The following is a 17500-nucleotide window of genomic DNA, read 5'->3' as shown; positions in this document are numbered from 1 at the left end:
TAGCCCACGCCAACACGGGGAGAACATGCAAACTCCACACTGAAACGCCAACTGACCCAGCCGAGGCTCCAACCAGCATCCTTCTTGCTGTGAGGCTACAGTGCTCACCATCGAGCCACAGTGCCGCCCTACATAAACTCAAAATGTAATAAATATTGTAAATAATGTTAATATGTAATATTGCGCTCATATTAATTATGAAAAGATATTTTTGTAAACAATGTATTTAAAGAGCTTACACTTGGCTGATGATTGATTCTAAAGCCCATAAGATCCTCAAGCCCGGGGCTCCCTCCTGTTGCAAGGCGAGAGGGGAGTTTGAGCTCAGGTAGATCTCGAGAGCTCCCCTGTCATGGTGGCTGAAGAGCAGATAGTAGTTGCTCTTATAGAGATAAGTACCAGGTAGGGGCAAGACTATGGTGTTGATTTGGATTAGTCAATAAACTTAGGTTGCATGTTTTTAATCGGTGGGAGGAAACCCGGGGGAAACCCATGTGTGCACTGGGAGAACTTACAAACTCCTCACAGAAACGTCTGCTGGTTTGGTAAAGCCTGGAACCCGAGACGTTCTTGCTGTGAGGCAACAGAGCTAAGCACTTTGCTACCGTGTCACCCATCTAGGAAGGATATGGAGTAGGGGTGGAAGGGGGGTTTCTTCAAAATGACGATAGCGGTGGTACAGAACCCAGGGTATTTGTAGTTTCTTAAGAGTCGTCTAATTGGTGCATTCAGAATTGGATAATGTGGATCCAGCCGCTAGCAATCATAAGCACATGATCCTCTCGAAATGAGTTTATAAATAAACTTCACTTTGTGACACCACAACATTAAACTATAACATTTGCAGCATAATATGAAACTATAGGATTTGCAGAATTGTGCATACCATATTCATTGTCATATACTTCAGCCCTGCAGGAATTTTTTCACCAATTTCTGTTTAACAGAGAGCAGATTTTTTTTTCAACTCATTTCTAATCATAATAGTGTTAATAACTCATCTCTAACAACTTTTTTTTTTTTATCTTTGTCATGATGACAGTAAATAATATTAGACTAGATATTCTTCAAGACACCAGTTTTCAGCTTAAATTGACATTTAAAGACTTCACTAGGGTAATTAGGGTAACTAGGCAGGTTAGGGTAATTAGGCAAGATATTGGATAACGATGGTTTGTTCTGTTGACAATCAGAAAACAATATAGCTTACAGGGCTAATAATTTTGTCGCAAAAAATGGCTTTTAAAAAATAAAAAAACTGCTTTAATTCTAGCCGAAATAAAATAAATAAGACTTTCTCCAGAAGAAAAAATATTATCAGACATACTGTGAAAATTTCCTTGCACTGTTAAACATCTTTTAGAAAATATTTTTAAAAAGAAAAAAAATTAAGGGGCATTAATTCTGACTTCAACTGTATTCACCTTATTCTCAGCTGTCGAGTGGGCGCTGCCATTTGAATCTTTTTGTCTCGCGACTTCCGGTCACATTCACTTCCATTCATTTTTTGACGTTAACAACTGCTCGTTACGCTGCTTGATGTTGCAATTTAATATTTTCTTATTATATTATGCTACTTGGTCTGTGTAGTCATGCAAACATTTGTTTGTTGAGCAAGTAGTTTGGCCATTTTCTGCCGTTTATTATTCCTAGTCATTTCTCCCATAGGCGACTGAATCGGAAGTTCTAAGACAATCGCGAAAACAGGCGCACTTCCACATTTTAGAATAAGATCAATATAAAAAGCCCTCTTTTTTTTTTTTTTTTTTTTTTAGCTTTCTATGCAGTTTGAGCTAAAAAAAAAACTAAAAAAAAACTTGTTTTTAGCGACACAAGTGGCCATTCAGTGAACTACAGCGTGAGCTTATTGCTTGTGCTCAAACTCTGATCATTCAATTTAATTTTCTGGTAAATTTCTGTAATTTAACAGCCGTTATTTTACCGTATCTTCCAGCACCCCAGCTGCCAGAAATAATGCATACAATTACAGATTTTTTTTACAGTGTAGAGTGAACATGTGCTGCACTTTTATCCTCTCAACAACAAAATAAAGGCAAAAGAAATTGAACAGCAGATCAGAAAGCATCTGATAATAGTGATATTAGTGTGTTTGCACAATTCCCCCGCCTCACAGCACTGACAGGCGGCCCAGTCAGTCCTCTACAGCAGCCTCTCCCACCTGCAGCCCGAGAGCAGATCACCCCTCTGCGTACCGACGACAAATGATTTAGCACAGGCAGTGTGAAGGTATTTCCCTTGTACAGTCAAACCGATCTACTTCTACTTTATTTTAACAATTTAATTGGACCGTTTATTCTTTTCTTGTTCACAATCACAGATATTTTAGTGACAGTTTCTGAACTTGTCTGAATTTTTTTATTATATATGAGAGATTACTGCACATTTACTACACATCTATAATGATATACTGTATTCAAACAGCAATAAATTTAGTTAAATAAACATGCTTATATAAAGTGTAGTGCAATTATAAATACCCTTTTATTAACCATATGCTGTTAAACAGAAACGGTAGAACGTAATGACGTCAGTGATATGCATATTGACGTATGACGTACCCCCCCCCCTTCATCATGGGGCCCGATCAGCGATCCTTGCAGGGGGGCCTCTGCATTTTGCGCAACGCCACTGGTCCATACGAAAGACACAGACCAAACCGAGACAGACTAAATCCAAAAGATCTCTGGTCTCTGAGACACCAAATCAATACTTGACTCCTGGAACTCCTTGAAAATCTGACTATTTTTGCAATTCTTAGAAATATTTTTGTGTGGAAGTGTTATTTTCTACTCTAACACTGCTCCAAAACATAGATATAACTGAGTTCAATCTATTTTTAGCTGTTGAAAATACTGGTGTTGTAATAATGTTGGTACAACTATACTCTTGCAAGCATCTACAGCACACCCATAAGCCTCTAGCAATACTAAACTCCACTCATGTTCTCATGTTCCCTATGTTTAAAGGGTTTTTTTATGTGCACACATGTTTCCGTCATGCTCTATAGGTGCAATCTAAAAATGAGCGGGTGCGTGAGCTCTGACTGCCTGTGTAAAAGTGAATGTGAGGCATTAGTGTGAAGGAAGCGAAGGCTGCGGGTCATCTGAAGCCTACAATAACAGCCGCTGTCAGAGAAAACACACACAGGCCACTGCAGGACTGTCAGCCGCTGCACTCCAGACTCGAGGCATCAAGCGGAGGGTGGACACATATTGATTTTTCAGGGAAAGCGAAGAACACTGATCATTAAAGTGGGCGTTAGGGGACGGGCTCCGTCTAATCCCCTTATATTCAAAGTTCTCTATCTCACCACGGGCACAGATAGTGTGACCATGCACATCACAGTGGAGGAGTGCTTTTACTCTCAGTCAAATGACTGGTTTTCATACATGATCAATGTTTTATTTGATGCTAATTCTTATACGCTACCTGACAAAAGTCTTGTGGTGGATGCTAGTTGTAAGAGCAGCACATAATAACTTGACTGTCAGAAGGTGGATTTTTCTGATGGATCATCTGCTGATCCCAATCATCACCAATACTGCAGAAGACCTACTGGAACCAGCATGGAGCCAAGATTCTTGCAGGAATCAGTCAAGTTTGGTGAAGGAAAAATGATGGTTTGGGGTCATTCAGTATGGGGGCGTGCGAGAGATCTGCAGCATCAACAGCCTGAGGTATCAAGACATCTGTGCTGCCCATTACATTACAAACACACAGGAGAGGGACAATTCTCCAGCAGGATAGCGCTCCTGCTCATACTTCAGCCTCCACATCAAAGCTCCTAAGGGCAAACAAGGTCAAGCTGCTCCGGGATTGGCCAGCCCAGTCACCAGACATAAACATTATTGAGCATGTCTGGGGTAAGATGAAGGAGGAGGTGTTGAAGATGAACACAGACACTTGATGAGCTCTGGGATCCTGCTGAAGGCTTTCTTCTTCATTCCAGATGACTTTATTAATCAGTGATGTGAGTCATGTCAGAGATGTATGGATGCAGTCCTCCAAGCTCATGATGGAGTCAGACACAATATTCATTCTGTCTCCACTGCAGCAGGACTTTATATTCTATACTGGACATTATTTCTGTTCAGTGATGAGACTTTAGTCTGAGCAGAGTCAGACCACACTGTCCTCATCAAATCAGTCAACATCAAGACATGATCAGATTTATTGAGCTCAAATAAGCAGAATCTAGAGGCCTTTACCTTTCATATACGACAGTTCTGACACCAAAAGATCAACAAGAAGTCCAGTTAGTATTTGTGTTCCTAAAACTTGGATAGGCCACAAGAAGTTAGTCAGGTGTACATGCTGTATATATATGCACACACCTTAGAAACCACTCAGAACATCTTCACAACTGTATAGCTATGCCCTTGCAAACCCTTAAAACCCAATAGCAACACCCTAGCAACTGCTTAAAAGACTTTAGCATAGAGACGTCTCCATCGCAACACCAAATGATTGTGTGGCAAAAAAAACCTTGAGTATACTTTATTACATACTAGTGTAACGTCCATAACAGTGTAGTTGTTTTGAGGATATCTATCAACAAGATGCTAGTGAATTGTGCAAACACACTGATATCACTATTATCAGATGCTTTCTGATCTGCTGTTCAATTTCTTTTGCCTTTATTTTGTTGTTGAGAGGATAAAAGTGCAGCACATGTTCACTCTACACTGTAAAAAAAAAATCTGTAATAGTTCGCGTTATTTCTGGCAGCTGGGGTGCTGGAAGATACCGTAAAATAACGGCTGTTAAATCACAGAAATTTACCAGAAAATTAAATTGAATGATCAGAGTTTGAGCACAAGCAATAAGCTCACGCTGTAGTTCACTGAATGGCCACTTGTGTCGCTAAAAACAAGTTGTTTTTTTTAGCTTAAACTGCATAGAAAGCTAAAAAAAAAAGGCTTTTTATATACAGTTGAAGTCAGAATTAATAGCCCCTTAATTTTTTTCTTTTTTAAATATTTTCTAAATGATGTTTAACAGAGCAAGGAAATTTTCAGAGTATGTCTGATAATATTTCTTCTTCTCGAGAAAGTCTTATTTGTATTATTTCGACTAGAATAAAAGCAGTTTTGAATTTTTTAAACGGCATTTTAGGAACAAAATTAATAGCCCTGTAAGCTATTTTTTTTTCTGATTGTCAACAGAACAAACCATCGTTATACAATAACTTTCCTGATTACCCTAACCTGCCTAGTTACCCTAATTAAGCTAGTTAAACCTTTAAATGTCACTTTACGCTGTATAGAAGTGTGTTGAAGAATATCTAGTCTAATATTATGTGCTGTCATCATGACAAAGAGAAAATAAATCAGTTATTAGAGATTAGTTATTAACACTATTATGATTAGAAATATGTAAAGAAATCTGCTCTCTGTTAAACAGAAGTTGGGAAACAAATAAACAGGGGGCGAATAATTCTGACTTCAACTGTATGTATTTGGGTGTCAATTTTGCTAATGTGGATTTGTTTGTTTTTGTCGTCTCAGAGTAAGGATGGGCGTGTGGAAGTGCGTGGACGCCATGGAAAGTCCATGTTGACCATCAGCGGGGTTCAGCTCTCAGACTGGGGCCGATTCGACTGTGAAGCTCTCAGCAGGATTGGAGGCCATCAGAAGAGCATGTTCTTGGACATCGAGTGTAAGATGCACAACAAAACTTTCCAAAATGTATTGCAGTTTTCATGCAAGGATGTTACACTACTTTTGCCAGGCTCATTCTGAAAACGTAGTCCCTTCGACGTTTCTGGAGGCTGCGAAATACGTCCCGGGAGGTATGTAAATTTGCAGTTTTTATTTTCGCAAATCCACGAGAGGCTGCTGTGTGCACTTTTTGGTATCTTAAATGTCTCTCACGAGTGCCGTTCGTGCCCACACTGAGATCCACCAGAGGCCGCTGTCGAATGACCGCCTGTCCGAGTGGCTGAATGATTGACTGGACAACCGGCCAATCAGCTGACCCACCCTCCTCCTTCCCTAAACCCAACCAGTTTTTCCGATTGACGCAATCACCTGCTTACTTCCCTAAACCCAAAAAGAAAAGCCCTCGTCTGATTATTACCGCATTTTCACCCTCTTATGAACTTGTTCATTTTATTTTTTGGATTCTGTTTTTGTCTTACCTGATTTCTGGAACCGTTCTTCCCCGGACTCGAACCCGTACACGACGAGCTAATTGGACAAACTGGTTGCAGCGGGAAAGCCCTCCACACGGAGGTAAGCTGTCAGCCAGTAAGGTCCAACTGGAACACGCCATACCGCTCTGTAGCGTTCGCTTAAAAAATTAAATGCAGCCATACATACCTCCGGGTACTTAATTCACAGTCTCCAGAAACGTCCACAGGATTACGTTTTCAGAATGAGCCTGGGTTGATTTTTGCAGCTACTCAGAACCAGATAGCAGCACTCTTGCAGACACTTTAGTAGTCACCTAACAAACATTTAAAACAAGACATTCCCTTACAAACCTGATAGCAACACCCTAGCAACCACTCAGAACACCACACCAATGGTATAGACACTCTCTCACAAACAACATCCTAGCAAAACCTCTATAATATCCCATGCTCGTGTAAACCACCAAAGCATCACACTAACACCCTAGCAACTACTCAGAACACCTTAGCAACTGTAAATATGTCCTGGCAAACGCCCAAAGCACCCTAGCAACCACTCAGAACACCTTAGCAACTGTAAATATGTCCTGGCAAACGCCCAAAGCACCCTAGCAACCACTCAGAACACCTTAGCAACTGTAAATATGTCCTGGCAAATGCCCAAAGCACCCTAGCAACCACTCAGAACACCTTAGCAACTATAAATATGTCCTGGCAAATGCCCAAAGCACCCTAGCAACCACTCAGAACACCTTAGCAACTATAAATATGCCCTGGCAAGTGCCTAAAGCACCCTAGCAACCACTCAGAACACCTTAGCAACTGTAAATATGTCCTGGCAAACGCCCAAAGCACCCTAGCAACCACTCAGAACACTTTAGCAATTGTAAATATGTCCTGGCAAACACCCAAAGCACCCTAGCAACCACTCAGAACTGTAAATATGCCCTGGCAAACGCCTAAAGCACCATACCAACCACTCTGAACACCTTATCAACCGTACAGACACCTAAAACACCATAGCAGCCAGATCGCAGCACACTAGCAATTACTCCAGACACCTTTAGTACAGTCTCCTAACAAATATTTGTAACACCACAGCAGCCGCACAGCATCAGGGAAAGTGACCTTTACTTATTGGCCTAAAAAAAGCTCAACTTAGTTGAAGCCTGGGTTTACAGTTTTTCATTTTATTAGCTTTAAAATGAAATGACTCACTAAAGGAAATATGGCCCTCAGCGGGGCCAATTATGGCAGGAATTCTTCTCAAGTAATTAATTCCTCGGGTTCTTATTAATTTCCAGGTTTTCTCCTGAAATGGTGAGCTGGTGTTTTCAGTAGCTCGGTTTTTACATGTCTGAATTAATCTGTCATCACGTTATCAGTGCGCATGCATGTGAAATTCATCATTCATTCATTTTCTTTTTGGCTTAGTGCCTTTAATCAGGGGTCGCCACAGCTGAATGAACCACTAACTTATCCAGCATGCGATAAGGGTTATAGCATTTTCATAGATATGGTTACGGTTTCGTGTTGTTATCTGTTGATTTATTCATTTATTTTTCGTGATGTGAGTTGATTCAAGTATCTATGCAGCTTGTATTATTTTAGCCAACATGTTTAGAAATCCTTTTGTGATTCTTACTGACTGACTGTGAATACACAAGACGTGTCAGTCGTATCATTTTGAATGGGGAAAAGTGTAATAGTCAATGTGGCAGATGAAGCCCCGCCTACTTGTACAGGAGCCAATCATTTTTAGACTGACGATTCTCCAGGGAAGAAGCTCGGACCAGACGTGTGCTTTTACAACAGTTTGGTGGTCAACAAACGCACTGGCATCTCAGTGATCACTTGCTTCACCGACATAAAAAGTATATCTGCATGTAGCTTGAAATCTGTACTTTTAACTCTTGTATGGTGTTCGGGTCTGAGACCTGTTTTCAGTTTTTTTCAATAGAAAAATTAAACAATGAATTATATTTTCAGCCTGATATTTACTGGCTTTGGCTTATTTTTTGTGAAGAACAAAAATCCTAACAAATTTTCAACGACCGCATACTGTACCTCCCCCCACACATTCACAGTACATACAAGGTGTTTGGGTCCATTGGATCCAGGTCTAATAAGGCTGCTTTCACACCTGTGAATGGATTCAGTTGTTCCGAAACTGATATTACAATTGTTACAGTGTTGCTCTTTGCTCTTGGAGCGGTTCGCTTTCACACTGCAAAGTTTCTAATCGGACCAAAAGAGCTAAAACAAGTCACGTGTGAGTAAACTCTCCTCACATTGGTCAGAGTGTCAGGGTTTATTTTGCAGCGTCCCGCTCAGCTGTCAGGAGAGGTGGTGGTTTGGTGGTGATTGACAAGGTGTGCGTGACGTGTCTGAGGAGAGATGCGGTGGGGAGGGGTGAGAAGGGTGCGCGACGATGCCTATTTGAGGACTGGGAGAGAGACGCGAGATTACCGGGAGATCATCACTCGTTTGCGGGCATCAGGAGACTCGCGAAATTTCCCGCCCTACTCATAATTCTCTCTTCATATAGCCGTATGCCTATTACATATCCATAAAACACAGTGATATAACCAAGCTCAGATCGGATCGCTTTCTCACTACAATCGAACCGCTCCAGGGTTCGTTTCAATCGAGCCGAGACCACCTCACTCAAGCGATCTCGGAGCGATTACTTTGGCGCGGAACAGAGCGCGATTGCCCTGTTCACATATGCCAAACGAACCGCGCTAACTGGGCAAACGAGACACGTTCCGAAAAAAAAGTGTAGGTGTGAAAGCACCCTAAATAAGACTTTGCCAGTGTGGTTCCTTATCACAACTGATCAAGATGGCCAAAAGATTATCTGCTACGAGGGCCTTGCAATTGATTGTGGAAGACAGAGGAGCTTCTGATGATGATGTCCATGACCATGGTGGGAACAATACGAAAAAACAAATCTGTGGGTTTTATTTTTTTGATAACATTAATAATAAAAAATAAAATAAATAAAAAACGAGAAGCGCGTTAATTCATCGATATGATCTAACAAATGTGAAGAAGAAAAGTGAACCATGTTTGCTGTTCATATGGCTTGTAATTTGGATTAAGTAAACATCTGTTGAGTAGTTTAACATAAAATAGTTTGATAGTGTTAATTTGGAAAGCCAAAACTCTAGCGGGTCTACCAGACCCATGAACACTGGCTGAGTAACCAAAATACGAACACCACACAAGGGTTAAATGAACCAAGTGCAGGTAAAAACAAAAGTTTGTTGGTTTTGTAATCTGTATGAAATGACCGTGAGGTACAGTCAGCCCTGTCAAATCCACATCACAACTACTCAAACGCCACAAACTTGCAAACAAAGAGTCACTGTCATTTCTGGAGAAGATTCACCATCAGGATCAAGCTGTGGATTACTTTAGAAGAGCAGCACGATCTGATGATGATTATCAAGAGGATAATCATGTGTAGAACAGCCATAAAGTAGGTTGGCGTCGTGATCTCGTTTCTTTCTAGTGTGCGTGCGCATTAACTCGGGCCATTAACATGCCAATTTTGCTTAATTAAAACGTTTAGAAATGAAACTTATGCAATAGATGATGTTTAATTTCTTTAGTGGATCCAAATATGTAATGTTTTTGTAAGCTTGGTTAACAGTTTTGGAAAATTTGATGTTTCCCAATTCACCCACACTGCCCGAGAGGCATTTCAAAGATGACCGAGAGTGAAATGACTTGCATTAAAGGGACTTTAGTTTCAGTTCAATTTATGTCACTCATCCAGCAAAAAACACACTTCACAATACCTTCAACATATCAAAAGCACTCACAGTTGTCAGAATCCATCAGAAATGTGATGAGATGCTAATAAATGTCTGTGTGACACTGACCGCACCGTGTTGACCTTGACACCAGCACACCGCCGTCATGTGCATGCTGAGCATGAAGCTTCACAGTCGGTGTGTGTAGAAGGACGCTGTGAATAAGAGCGGCAGAAGCTAGCCAACCGTTACCGGCTGCTAATGAACTCATTTATTTAGCTGTGAGATGTGACAGAGAAGCGGCATCAATCTCTGTAATGCACGCCTCTGAGTCGGGGTAAAACAGCAATAATGCCACATGAATGCTGCAGACGCACTCAAACTGCAGCTCAGGATCACTGAGAGTTTCAGCTCTTTTCATCTTTATGACTCGCATCTGTTTACTGCAGACGCTTCTGACACATAATGGAGTGAGTCTCTAAAGCCTTTCTTTGTTGCAATCAATATTGCACTTCTTTTTATATGATTCACATCAACATCGCGCGGTGCATTAATATACATAATAAAAAGTCAAGCTGCTGCATTATACACTGACTTCTCATCAATGCCATTAACCAATACTAGCCAAAAGTATCTGGTGATTACTTATTGGAATAAAGATACAAACAAATAATAGTTGGTTTAAATTATTAGTTTAAATGCGCATACTTGGTCTCTCTCTGTTGTACTTTCGGTTTCTCGCGCACATACTCAGTCTCTCTGCGTTCGCTTGACTTTGTCCACTCTTGCAATAAGCTATTACATACCCAGCAATAGCTCCGCAATTCCGCCAATTTTGGCCGCCCGTCCGAACTGATTGCTGCCGTGATGACAAGCTGCTGTTTTATGCAACCCAGTGTGGAAACGTAGTCCCGCGGACGTTTCTAAAGACCGCGGAATACGTCCCGCTGCAGTTTGTTGTGCGCTTTTTCGCATCTCAAACGCCTCTCGCGAGTGCAGTTCGCGCCCACGCTGTTCTCTCGTGAACCCACCAGAGGCTGCTGTCTGACTGACCGGATGATTGACTGCGCAACCGGCCAATCGGCTGACCCGCCCTCCTCCTTCCCTGAACCCAACCAATTTTACAGATTGAACTCGCTTCCCTAAACCCGAGCAACAGTTTATAAAAGCCGTCCAAAAAAAAGAAAAGCCCTGATTTTTTTTTTCTACCGTGTTTTCGGCTTTCACCGCGTTCTCACCCTGTTACCAAACTCGTTCACTTAATTTTTGGGATTCTGTTTTTGTCTTACCTGATTGCTGGAACCGCTCTTCCACGGACTCAAAACCGATCGACTTGGTCAACTCCTCTCTGCCGACGTACACGGTGAGCTGAGTGGACAAACGATTGCAGCGGGGAAGCCCTCCACAAGGAGGTAAGCGGTTGGCCGGCAGGCAAGTGGGAAAGGGAACAGCGTCACACCGCCCCGCAGCGTTTGCTTGAAAAAAATAAATGCAGCCGTACGTACCTCCCGGGACGTATTCCGCTGTCTCCAGAAACGTCCGTGGGACTACGTTTTCAGAATGAGCTTGGGTTGGTTTTTTTATGTTATGTATGTTATGTGATATTGCGTTTATACAACAGTTCGATGGCACAATCGTGTATATAAAAAAGAAAATAAAACACAGAGAGTCTAAAACCATTTTGTATTAGGAACTACTTTCTTCCTCTGTTCATTCATCTGCATCTGACGTCAGAACAGCAGACGCCGTTACTAATTCACCAACGTCACTTTAGAGCTAGTGTTTGAATGATTCTCTAGCGTAATGTCTAGTGATGACAAAACAGCTGATTTTGCTCACATTTTAAGATTATAAGGCTGAACGTGACATGAAATGCCATCAGTCTACAGAGATATCCCCTTACAGTCTATTACAGTTTACAGTATTTCTCTGCTGTCGTCGGTATTGTGGGTGCAGGTGTCCCAGCGTTTACCCGGAGACTTTAAGAAATGAAAAAAAGGAGGCAGAAACTATTTCGCTCTTCCATTTGGCATTTATGCGTTTCTCCCAAGTGCTGTCGACTACATACATGCCAGTCAACGACAATGAGTAGGCAAAAGGAAAAGAAAAAGACACTTGAACATCCGTCGCAAAACAAAATGTTACACTTCTCAGAGCTTCTCAGAGCCTGCCAGAACTGAACTGAGCTCCCATACATGCGTGCCTACATCTCAAAGGTAAAACAACCACAGAAGAAGAAGAAGAAGTCCGTAAAGGGGACATTTATGCACAATGCATATCAAACATTAAGTGACCGTTACAATATCACAATAATTAACCTTGAAAAAAGCAGCACAATCACTACCAGACTGCTGTTGTGTTTGTGTTAAGGAGGGACGAGGCTGAATCCAGCTTGTTATTCGCAGCTTCTTATTGACTCTGTCTGTTACACCTTAAAAACCATCGCTTCCATTTTTCAGCTTCGCGCTCAGGAAAACACAGAACAGTTTTAATCTAAGCGTGAGGGTATATTATGCGGTCCTGGCGGCATCTTGTGAATAGACAACGTTAACCGTCTTTTGTGTACTACACTATGGCAGGCTAATGAAACCGACGAGCTCTGTCAGAAATTGTAAATATTTTAAAATAGGTACTGTTCTTACAAATAAACTGCATAGTTGCAATCTAAACAACTATATTCTCCACTAAAAAAAGTTTCAAATGTACATTTTGGTGTCTAACAACAGTAATATTTGTCAAACTGTATTCTTTCTGCTTGTTGCTGGCTGTATGTGGTTTGAGTAATACACAGAGGTAAAGAGGCCTTTGTGGGATGTTACTAGCAAAATATTGCACGGCTATCAGCCAATCAGATTCAAGATCCAGACAGAACTGTTGTATATATATATAAAACTACTTGTTTTCTTGAAACTCACTTTTAGGTGAAATTACTTTAAGCAAATTGTTTATGCTCTAGCATACAAATTAATACTGAAATGTTAAATTACCATGACTTTCAAAATGAGATGTTTTTTATATATAGTATAATATTTTAACTCGTATTTAGCTCAATGTTTTGATTTATTCTGTCTGAGGTTAATTATTCGTGCTGTTGTCTTATTTGAATTTTCATTCCAAAATGGCCACCGCGTGACACTGGCAGCATCTAGTGGCTGTTTTCCAAATAACAACAGAGTGTGGCCTCTTGGTGATTCTCTTGTTTATTTGCTATAAACAAAAAACTATAGAATACACAAGATGTGTCACTCATATAGTTTTGAATGGGAAAATCGTCAATATGTCAAATGAAGCTCCGCCTTCTAATACAGGAGCCAATCATTGATCACTAAAGACCGACAATACTCTGGGGAGAAGCTCAGACCAGACGTGAGTTTCTGATGATTTTGATTCTGATGACTTAAAGGGACTTTGCTCTGTATTTGAGTAATTTAAACACATACGTTTTTGAGTATAATTAACATTTGAGTAAAATTGAATACTATATATATATATATATATATATATATATATATATATATATATATATATATATATATATATATATATATATATATATATATATATATAGTATTTAAAATATATAAAATACTGTGTGACCCAAACTATCTGTGGGATGGTCACAGTACTAATAATTGTGTTTTACCATGTATATATACTATACTTTATGTATAACTGTCTGTTTATACTGTATCTGTTCATAAATAGCTCTTTGTAAACCTAATAAAATGGCAAGCACGTAACACATTTACTAGTATATATGCAAAACATTTTCTAAATTATAAAGATTAGCAAACTCTAAAATGTCATATTTGTAATAATGTAATAATAATTGTGTTGTTATTGTAATAATCAAGTCATTTTAAGTCATGAAATACAAAATAATAAAGTCATGTCCTTTCATTTATACTTTTTTCTTCCTAAACATGCTTCTAATGGCTGTATTTACAGTCCAGTGTTTCCTGTTGCTCAAACACCAGCTTGATTATATGTTTGGTCTGTCTTTTCTGCGGTGTTGAATGCATGTTTATTCCTTTGTTTTTCTTACAGATGCTCCAAAGTTCCAGACAAATCAAAGCATTTTCTACTCGTGGGAGGGAAACCCGGTGAACATCAGCTGTGAGGTGAAGTCTAATCCTGCGGCGACGATGCTGTGGAGACGAGAGCGCTTCACCATCTCCAGCCAAGGCACCAGCAACATCCGCATCCACAGCACAGACGGACGCTCACTGCTGGAGGTCCAAACATTACAATACAATACAATACAATTCATTCATTTTCTTTTCAGCTTAGTCCCTTTATTAATCTGGGGTCACCACAGCAGAATGAACCACTAACTATTCCAGCATATGTTTTACAAAGTGGATGCCCTTCCAGTCACAACCCAGTACTGGGAAACACCTATACACACTCATTCACTCACACACACTCTAATGTCAATTTAGTACATCAATTCCCCCATAGCACATGTGTTTGGACTGTGGGGGAAACCAAAGCACCCGGAGGAAACCCACGCCAACACAGTGAGAACATGCAAACTCCACACAGAAACACCAACTGGCCCATCCAGGACTCGAACCAGCGACCTTCTTGCTGTGAGGCCACAGTGCTAACCACTGAGCCACCGTGCCACCCCCAATACGTTTATTCATTCATTTTCTTTTCGGCTTAGCTCAGAGGTCACCACAGCGGATTGAACCGCCAATTTATCCAACATATGTTTCATGCAGCAGATGCTCTTCCAGCTGCAACCCATCACTGGGAAAACACCTCATTCACACACTCTCATACAATACAGTCAGTTTAGTTCATCCATTCCCCTATAGTGCATTGTGTTTGGACTGATCCAGCAGGGACTCAAACTAGCGACCTTCTTGCTTTGAGGCCACAGTGTTAACCATTAGCCACCGTGCCGCCCCCAATACAATACAATATAAAGTGTACTTGTATAGCACATTACAAATAATACAGAAAATAGATGTTTTGTTTTAGTTTTTTTTTTTGTTTTTGTCGTGCTAAAATCTTTCCTGTTAGCTGATACGTTTCTCTTTAAGAACTTACAGTAGTTTATTTTATTGATTTATTTATCATACGCACTTTGACTGACGTTGCTGTACTGATGCATGTGTTTTCTCGTCTTCAGGTCACTCCAGTGTCCGACAGGGATTTTGGACGCTACAACTGCACTGCCAGAAACAACATCGGCGCTCGATACCAAGAGTTTATACTAGCACAGGCAGGTGTGTGTGTGTTTACCAGTAACACCAGTACAAACACTGCACTATACACATGCCTTTTAATTTAATTAGTGCTGGGCAAAGATTAAGCGTGATTAATAGCATTTAAAATTATTATTTATTTTTTTTTTACATAAAATATATGTGTGTATATATATATATATATATATATATATATATATATATATATATATATATATATATATATATATATATATATATATATATATATAGGGGAAATAAAGCGCTCAGGCAAGTTGACATTATTTTGTACATTGGATTCCACTTTAATGAAAACATAATAATAAACAAACTCGATTAATGAAACCATTAAGAGTGCATCCAAATGCATCAAATGATCGGTAATTAAAAGGGAAATAAGAAAAATAGAATAAATATCTATACTTTTATATTAGACACACATCTGATGCTGGTATGTGCAGCAGCTCCACGTTCACAACTTCATGCATTGGGTTAAATTAGGCTGTTCAATCTCCATGTTCAGTACATTATTTCCATTGTATCTGTTCAGCTGAGGGAACGGAACCAACCCCAGGTCATCAGACACAGCTACATTACAAGACGTTGGCACCCTAGGTCTAAAAGCTACAGTAAAACATGCTGTCTTCTTCTAAATGGTTACATTAATCGAGTTTGTTTAATACATTTTTATTAAAGTGGAATCCAATGTACACAAAAATGTAAACAAACCGCAGTGATTCATTTCCCTTTTAATATGTATATGTGAAACACACACACACACGCACACACACACACGCACACACATAAAAACAGAACTATACAAAACTTGTATCGTGCATTTGTATATAATTTCTATCACACTGTATGCACATATATTTTTATATCTAAAGATAAATGAAAAGAAATTCTATTATATGCATACATAAAATTATTTACTATTGATGTTCTTATTTTTTATTTATTTGTTTATTTGTTTATTTAATTACAATTGAATTAATTAATTGAAAAAATTATAATTTTTCATGTTGGGGTCAGGATTAAAATGATATGAATGATGGATATTATTTTATTACTCACTGTAAATGTTGACTATATATATATATATATATATATATATATATATATATATATATATATATATATATATATATATATATATATATATATATATATATATATGCATACATGTGTGTGTTTACTTATAGCTACATAAGACATATACGCGATACACACACATATTATGTCAAAGCAAATCTTGATTTTGAATGCAATATTATAATGCACACTCTTGATCTGATGTCTACAGTTTTTTCAACAATGGTTAACCTTTAGCTAGTCTCTTATTACCTGCCTATTAATAATACATTGGCTGTTTATTAGTGATTATTAAGCACATATTCTGCATGATCTTCTTCCACATCCCTAATCCTATCTAATACCTAAACCACTAGCTTAATGAGTATTCAATAGCAGTAAATTAGTTTAAGGCAAAAGTCATAATTAATGTTTTAATTAATAATGAGGATTGTACCTTAAAATAAAGTTATTGAATTGTGTTATATTGAATACAGCAGGGAAATTAAATATTGAACACATTGTCATGTTGTTTTTCATAATATTTCTAAAGGAGCTGTTGACATGGAATCAAACCAAATTTGAACCCAAACAAAAACACAAGAATAAAACAAAACAATCAGAAAAATGAGTCCTGCATAATAACAATGGAACGGCGAAAGGGGAAAGCGCTGAACTACTGAAACATACAATTTAATATGGTTCAGTAGTATATTCAATACCTCTCATATGGAGAATGAAGCCTCATGCATTGCTCAGGTGTGAGTTTCTCACAGACTTCAACAGAGTGTCCAAATCTTGATACTTCTGTGGGTCTCGTCTATCAAATCTGAGCTTTATTCTGTATTCTTTATTGGATTTAAATCAGGTGATGGGCTGGGCCATTCTACAGCTTGATTTTCTTTCTCTGAAAGCATCTGAGAGTCTCCTCGGTTGTGATTTGGATCATTGTCTTGCTGAAATGGTTTGATCTTCATCCTCCTGCTAATGTAGATGATATTCATTCACACTGAGGAAGGGCAGAGGCTTGCTGAAGAACTACTGAGAGATTCCAGCTGCTCTCTGGGCTTTCACTGCCCAACTACACCCACTTTTCCCTGCATCATTTCACTTTATTAATCATAACTTCATTTGTAAACTAATTAGATGTGTTTTCCTTGCATATATCTGGGGGAAATTTCAAATCAACAGCACCTTTATTAATATGTTTTCTGAGAATTATAGGGATGTGTTCAATACCTATTACCCCTCTGTGTTTACAAGTATTTAGTGTTGATTTTAAGGATGTTTTTAAG

The 17500-nt window shown here is 39.2% G+C and overlaps 1 protein-coding gene across 6 annotated transcripts in view; it reads left to right on the top strand.

Moving 5' to 3' along the window:
* Positions 1-17500, top strand: part of ncam2a (neural cell adhesion molecule 2a) — a gene marked incomplete at its 5' end in the record, with an annotated part of 111007 nt that overhangs the window by 71597 nt on the left and 21910 nt on the right. For all 6 annotated transcript variants that reach the window (NM_001442002.1, NM_001442003.1, NM_001076744.2 and 3 more), the window contains 3 exon segments: positions 5529-5679; positions 13963-14150; positions 15056-15152. In NM_001442002.1, coding sequence (NP_001428931.1) covers positions 5529-5679; positions 13963-14150; positions 15056-15152 — 436 coding nt within the window.

The sequence above is a fragment of the Danio rerio genome, chromosome 1 (assembly GCF_052040795.2).
Source record: "Danio rerio strain M-AB ecotype USA chromosome 1, GRCz13ab, whole genome shotgun sequence".
Lineage (NCBI taxonomy): Eukaryota > Metazoa > Chordata > Actinopteri > Cypriniformes > Danionidae > Danio > Danio rerio.
This window is presented reverse-complemented; position numbering and strand designations above follow the sequence as displayed.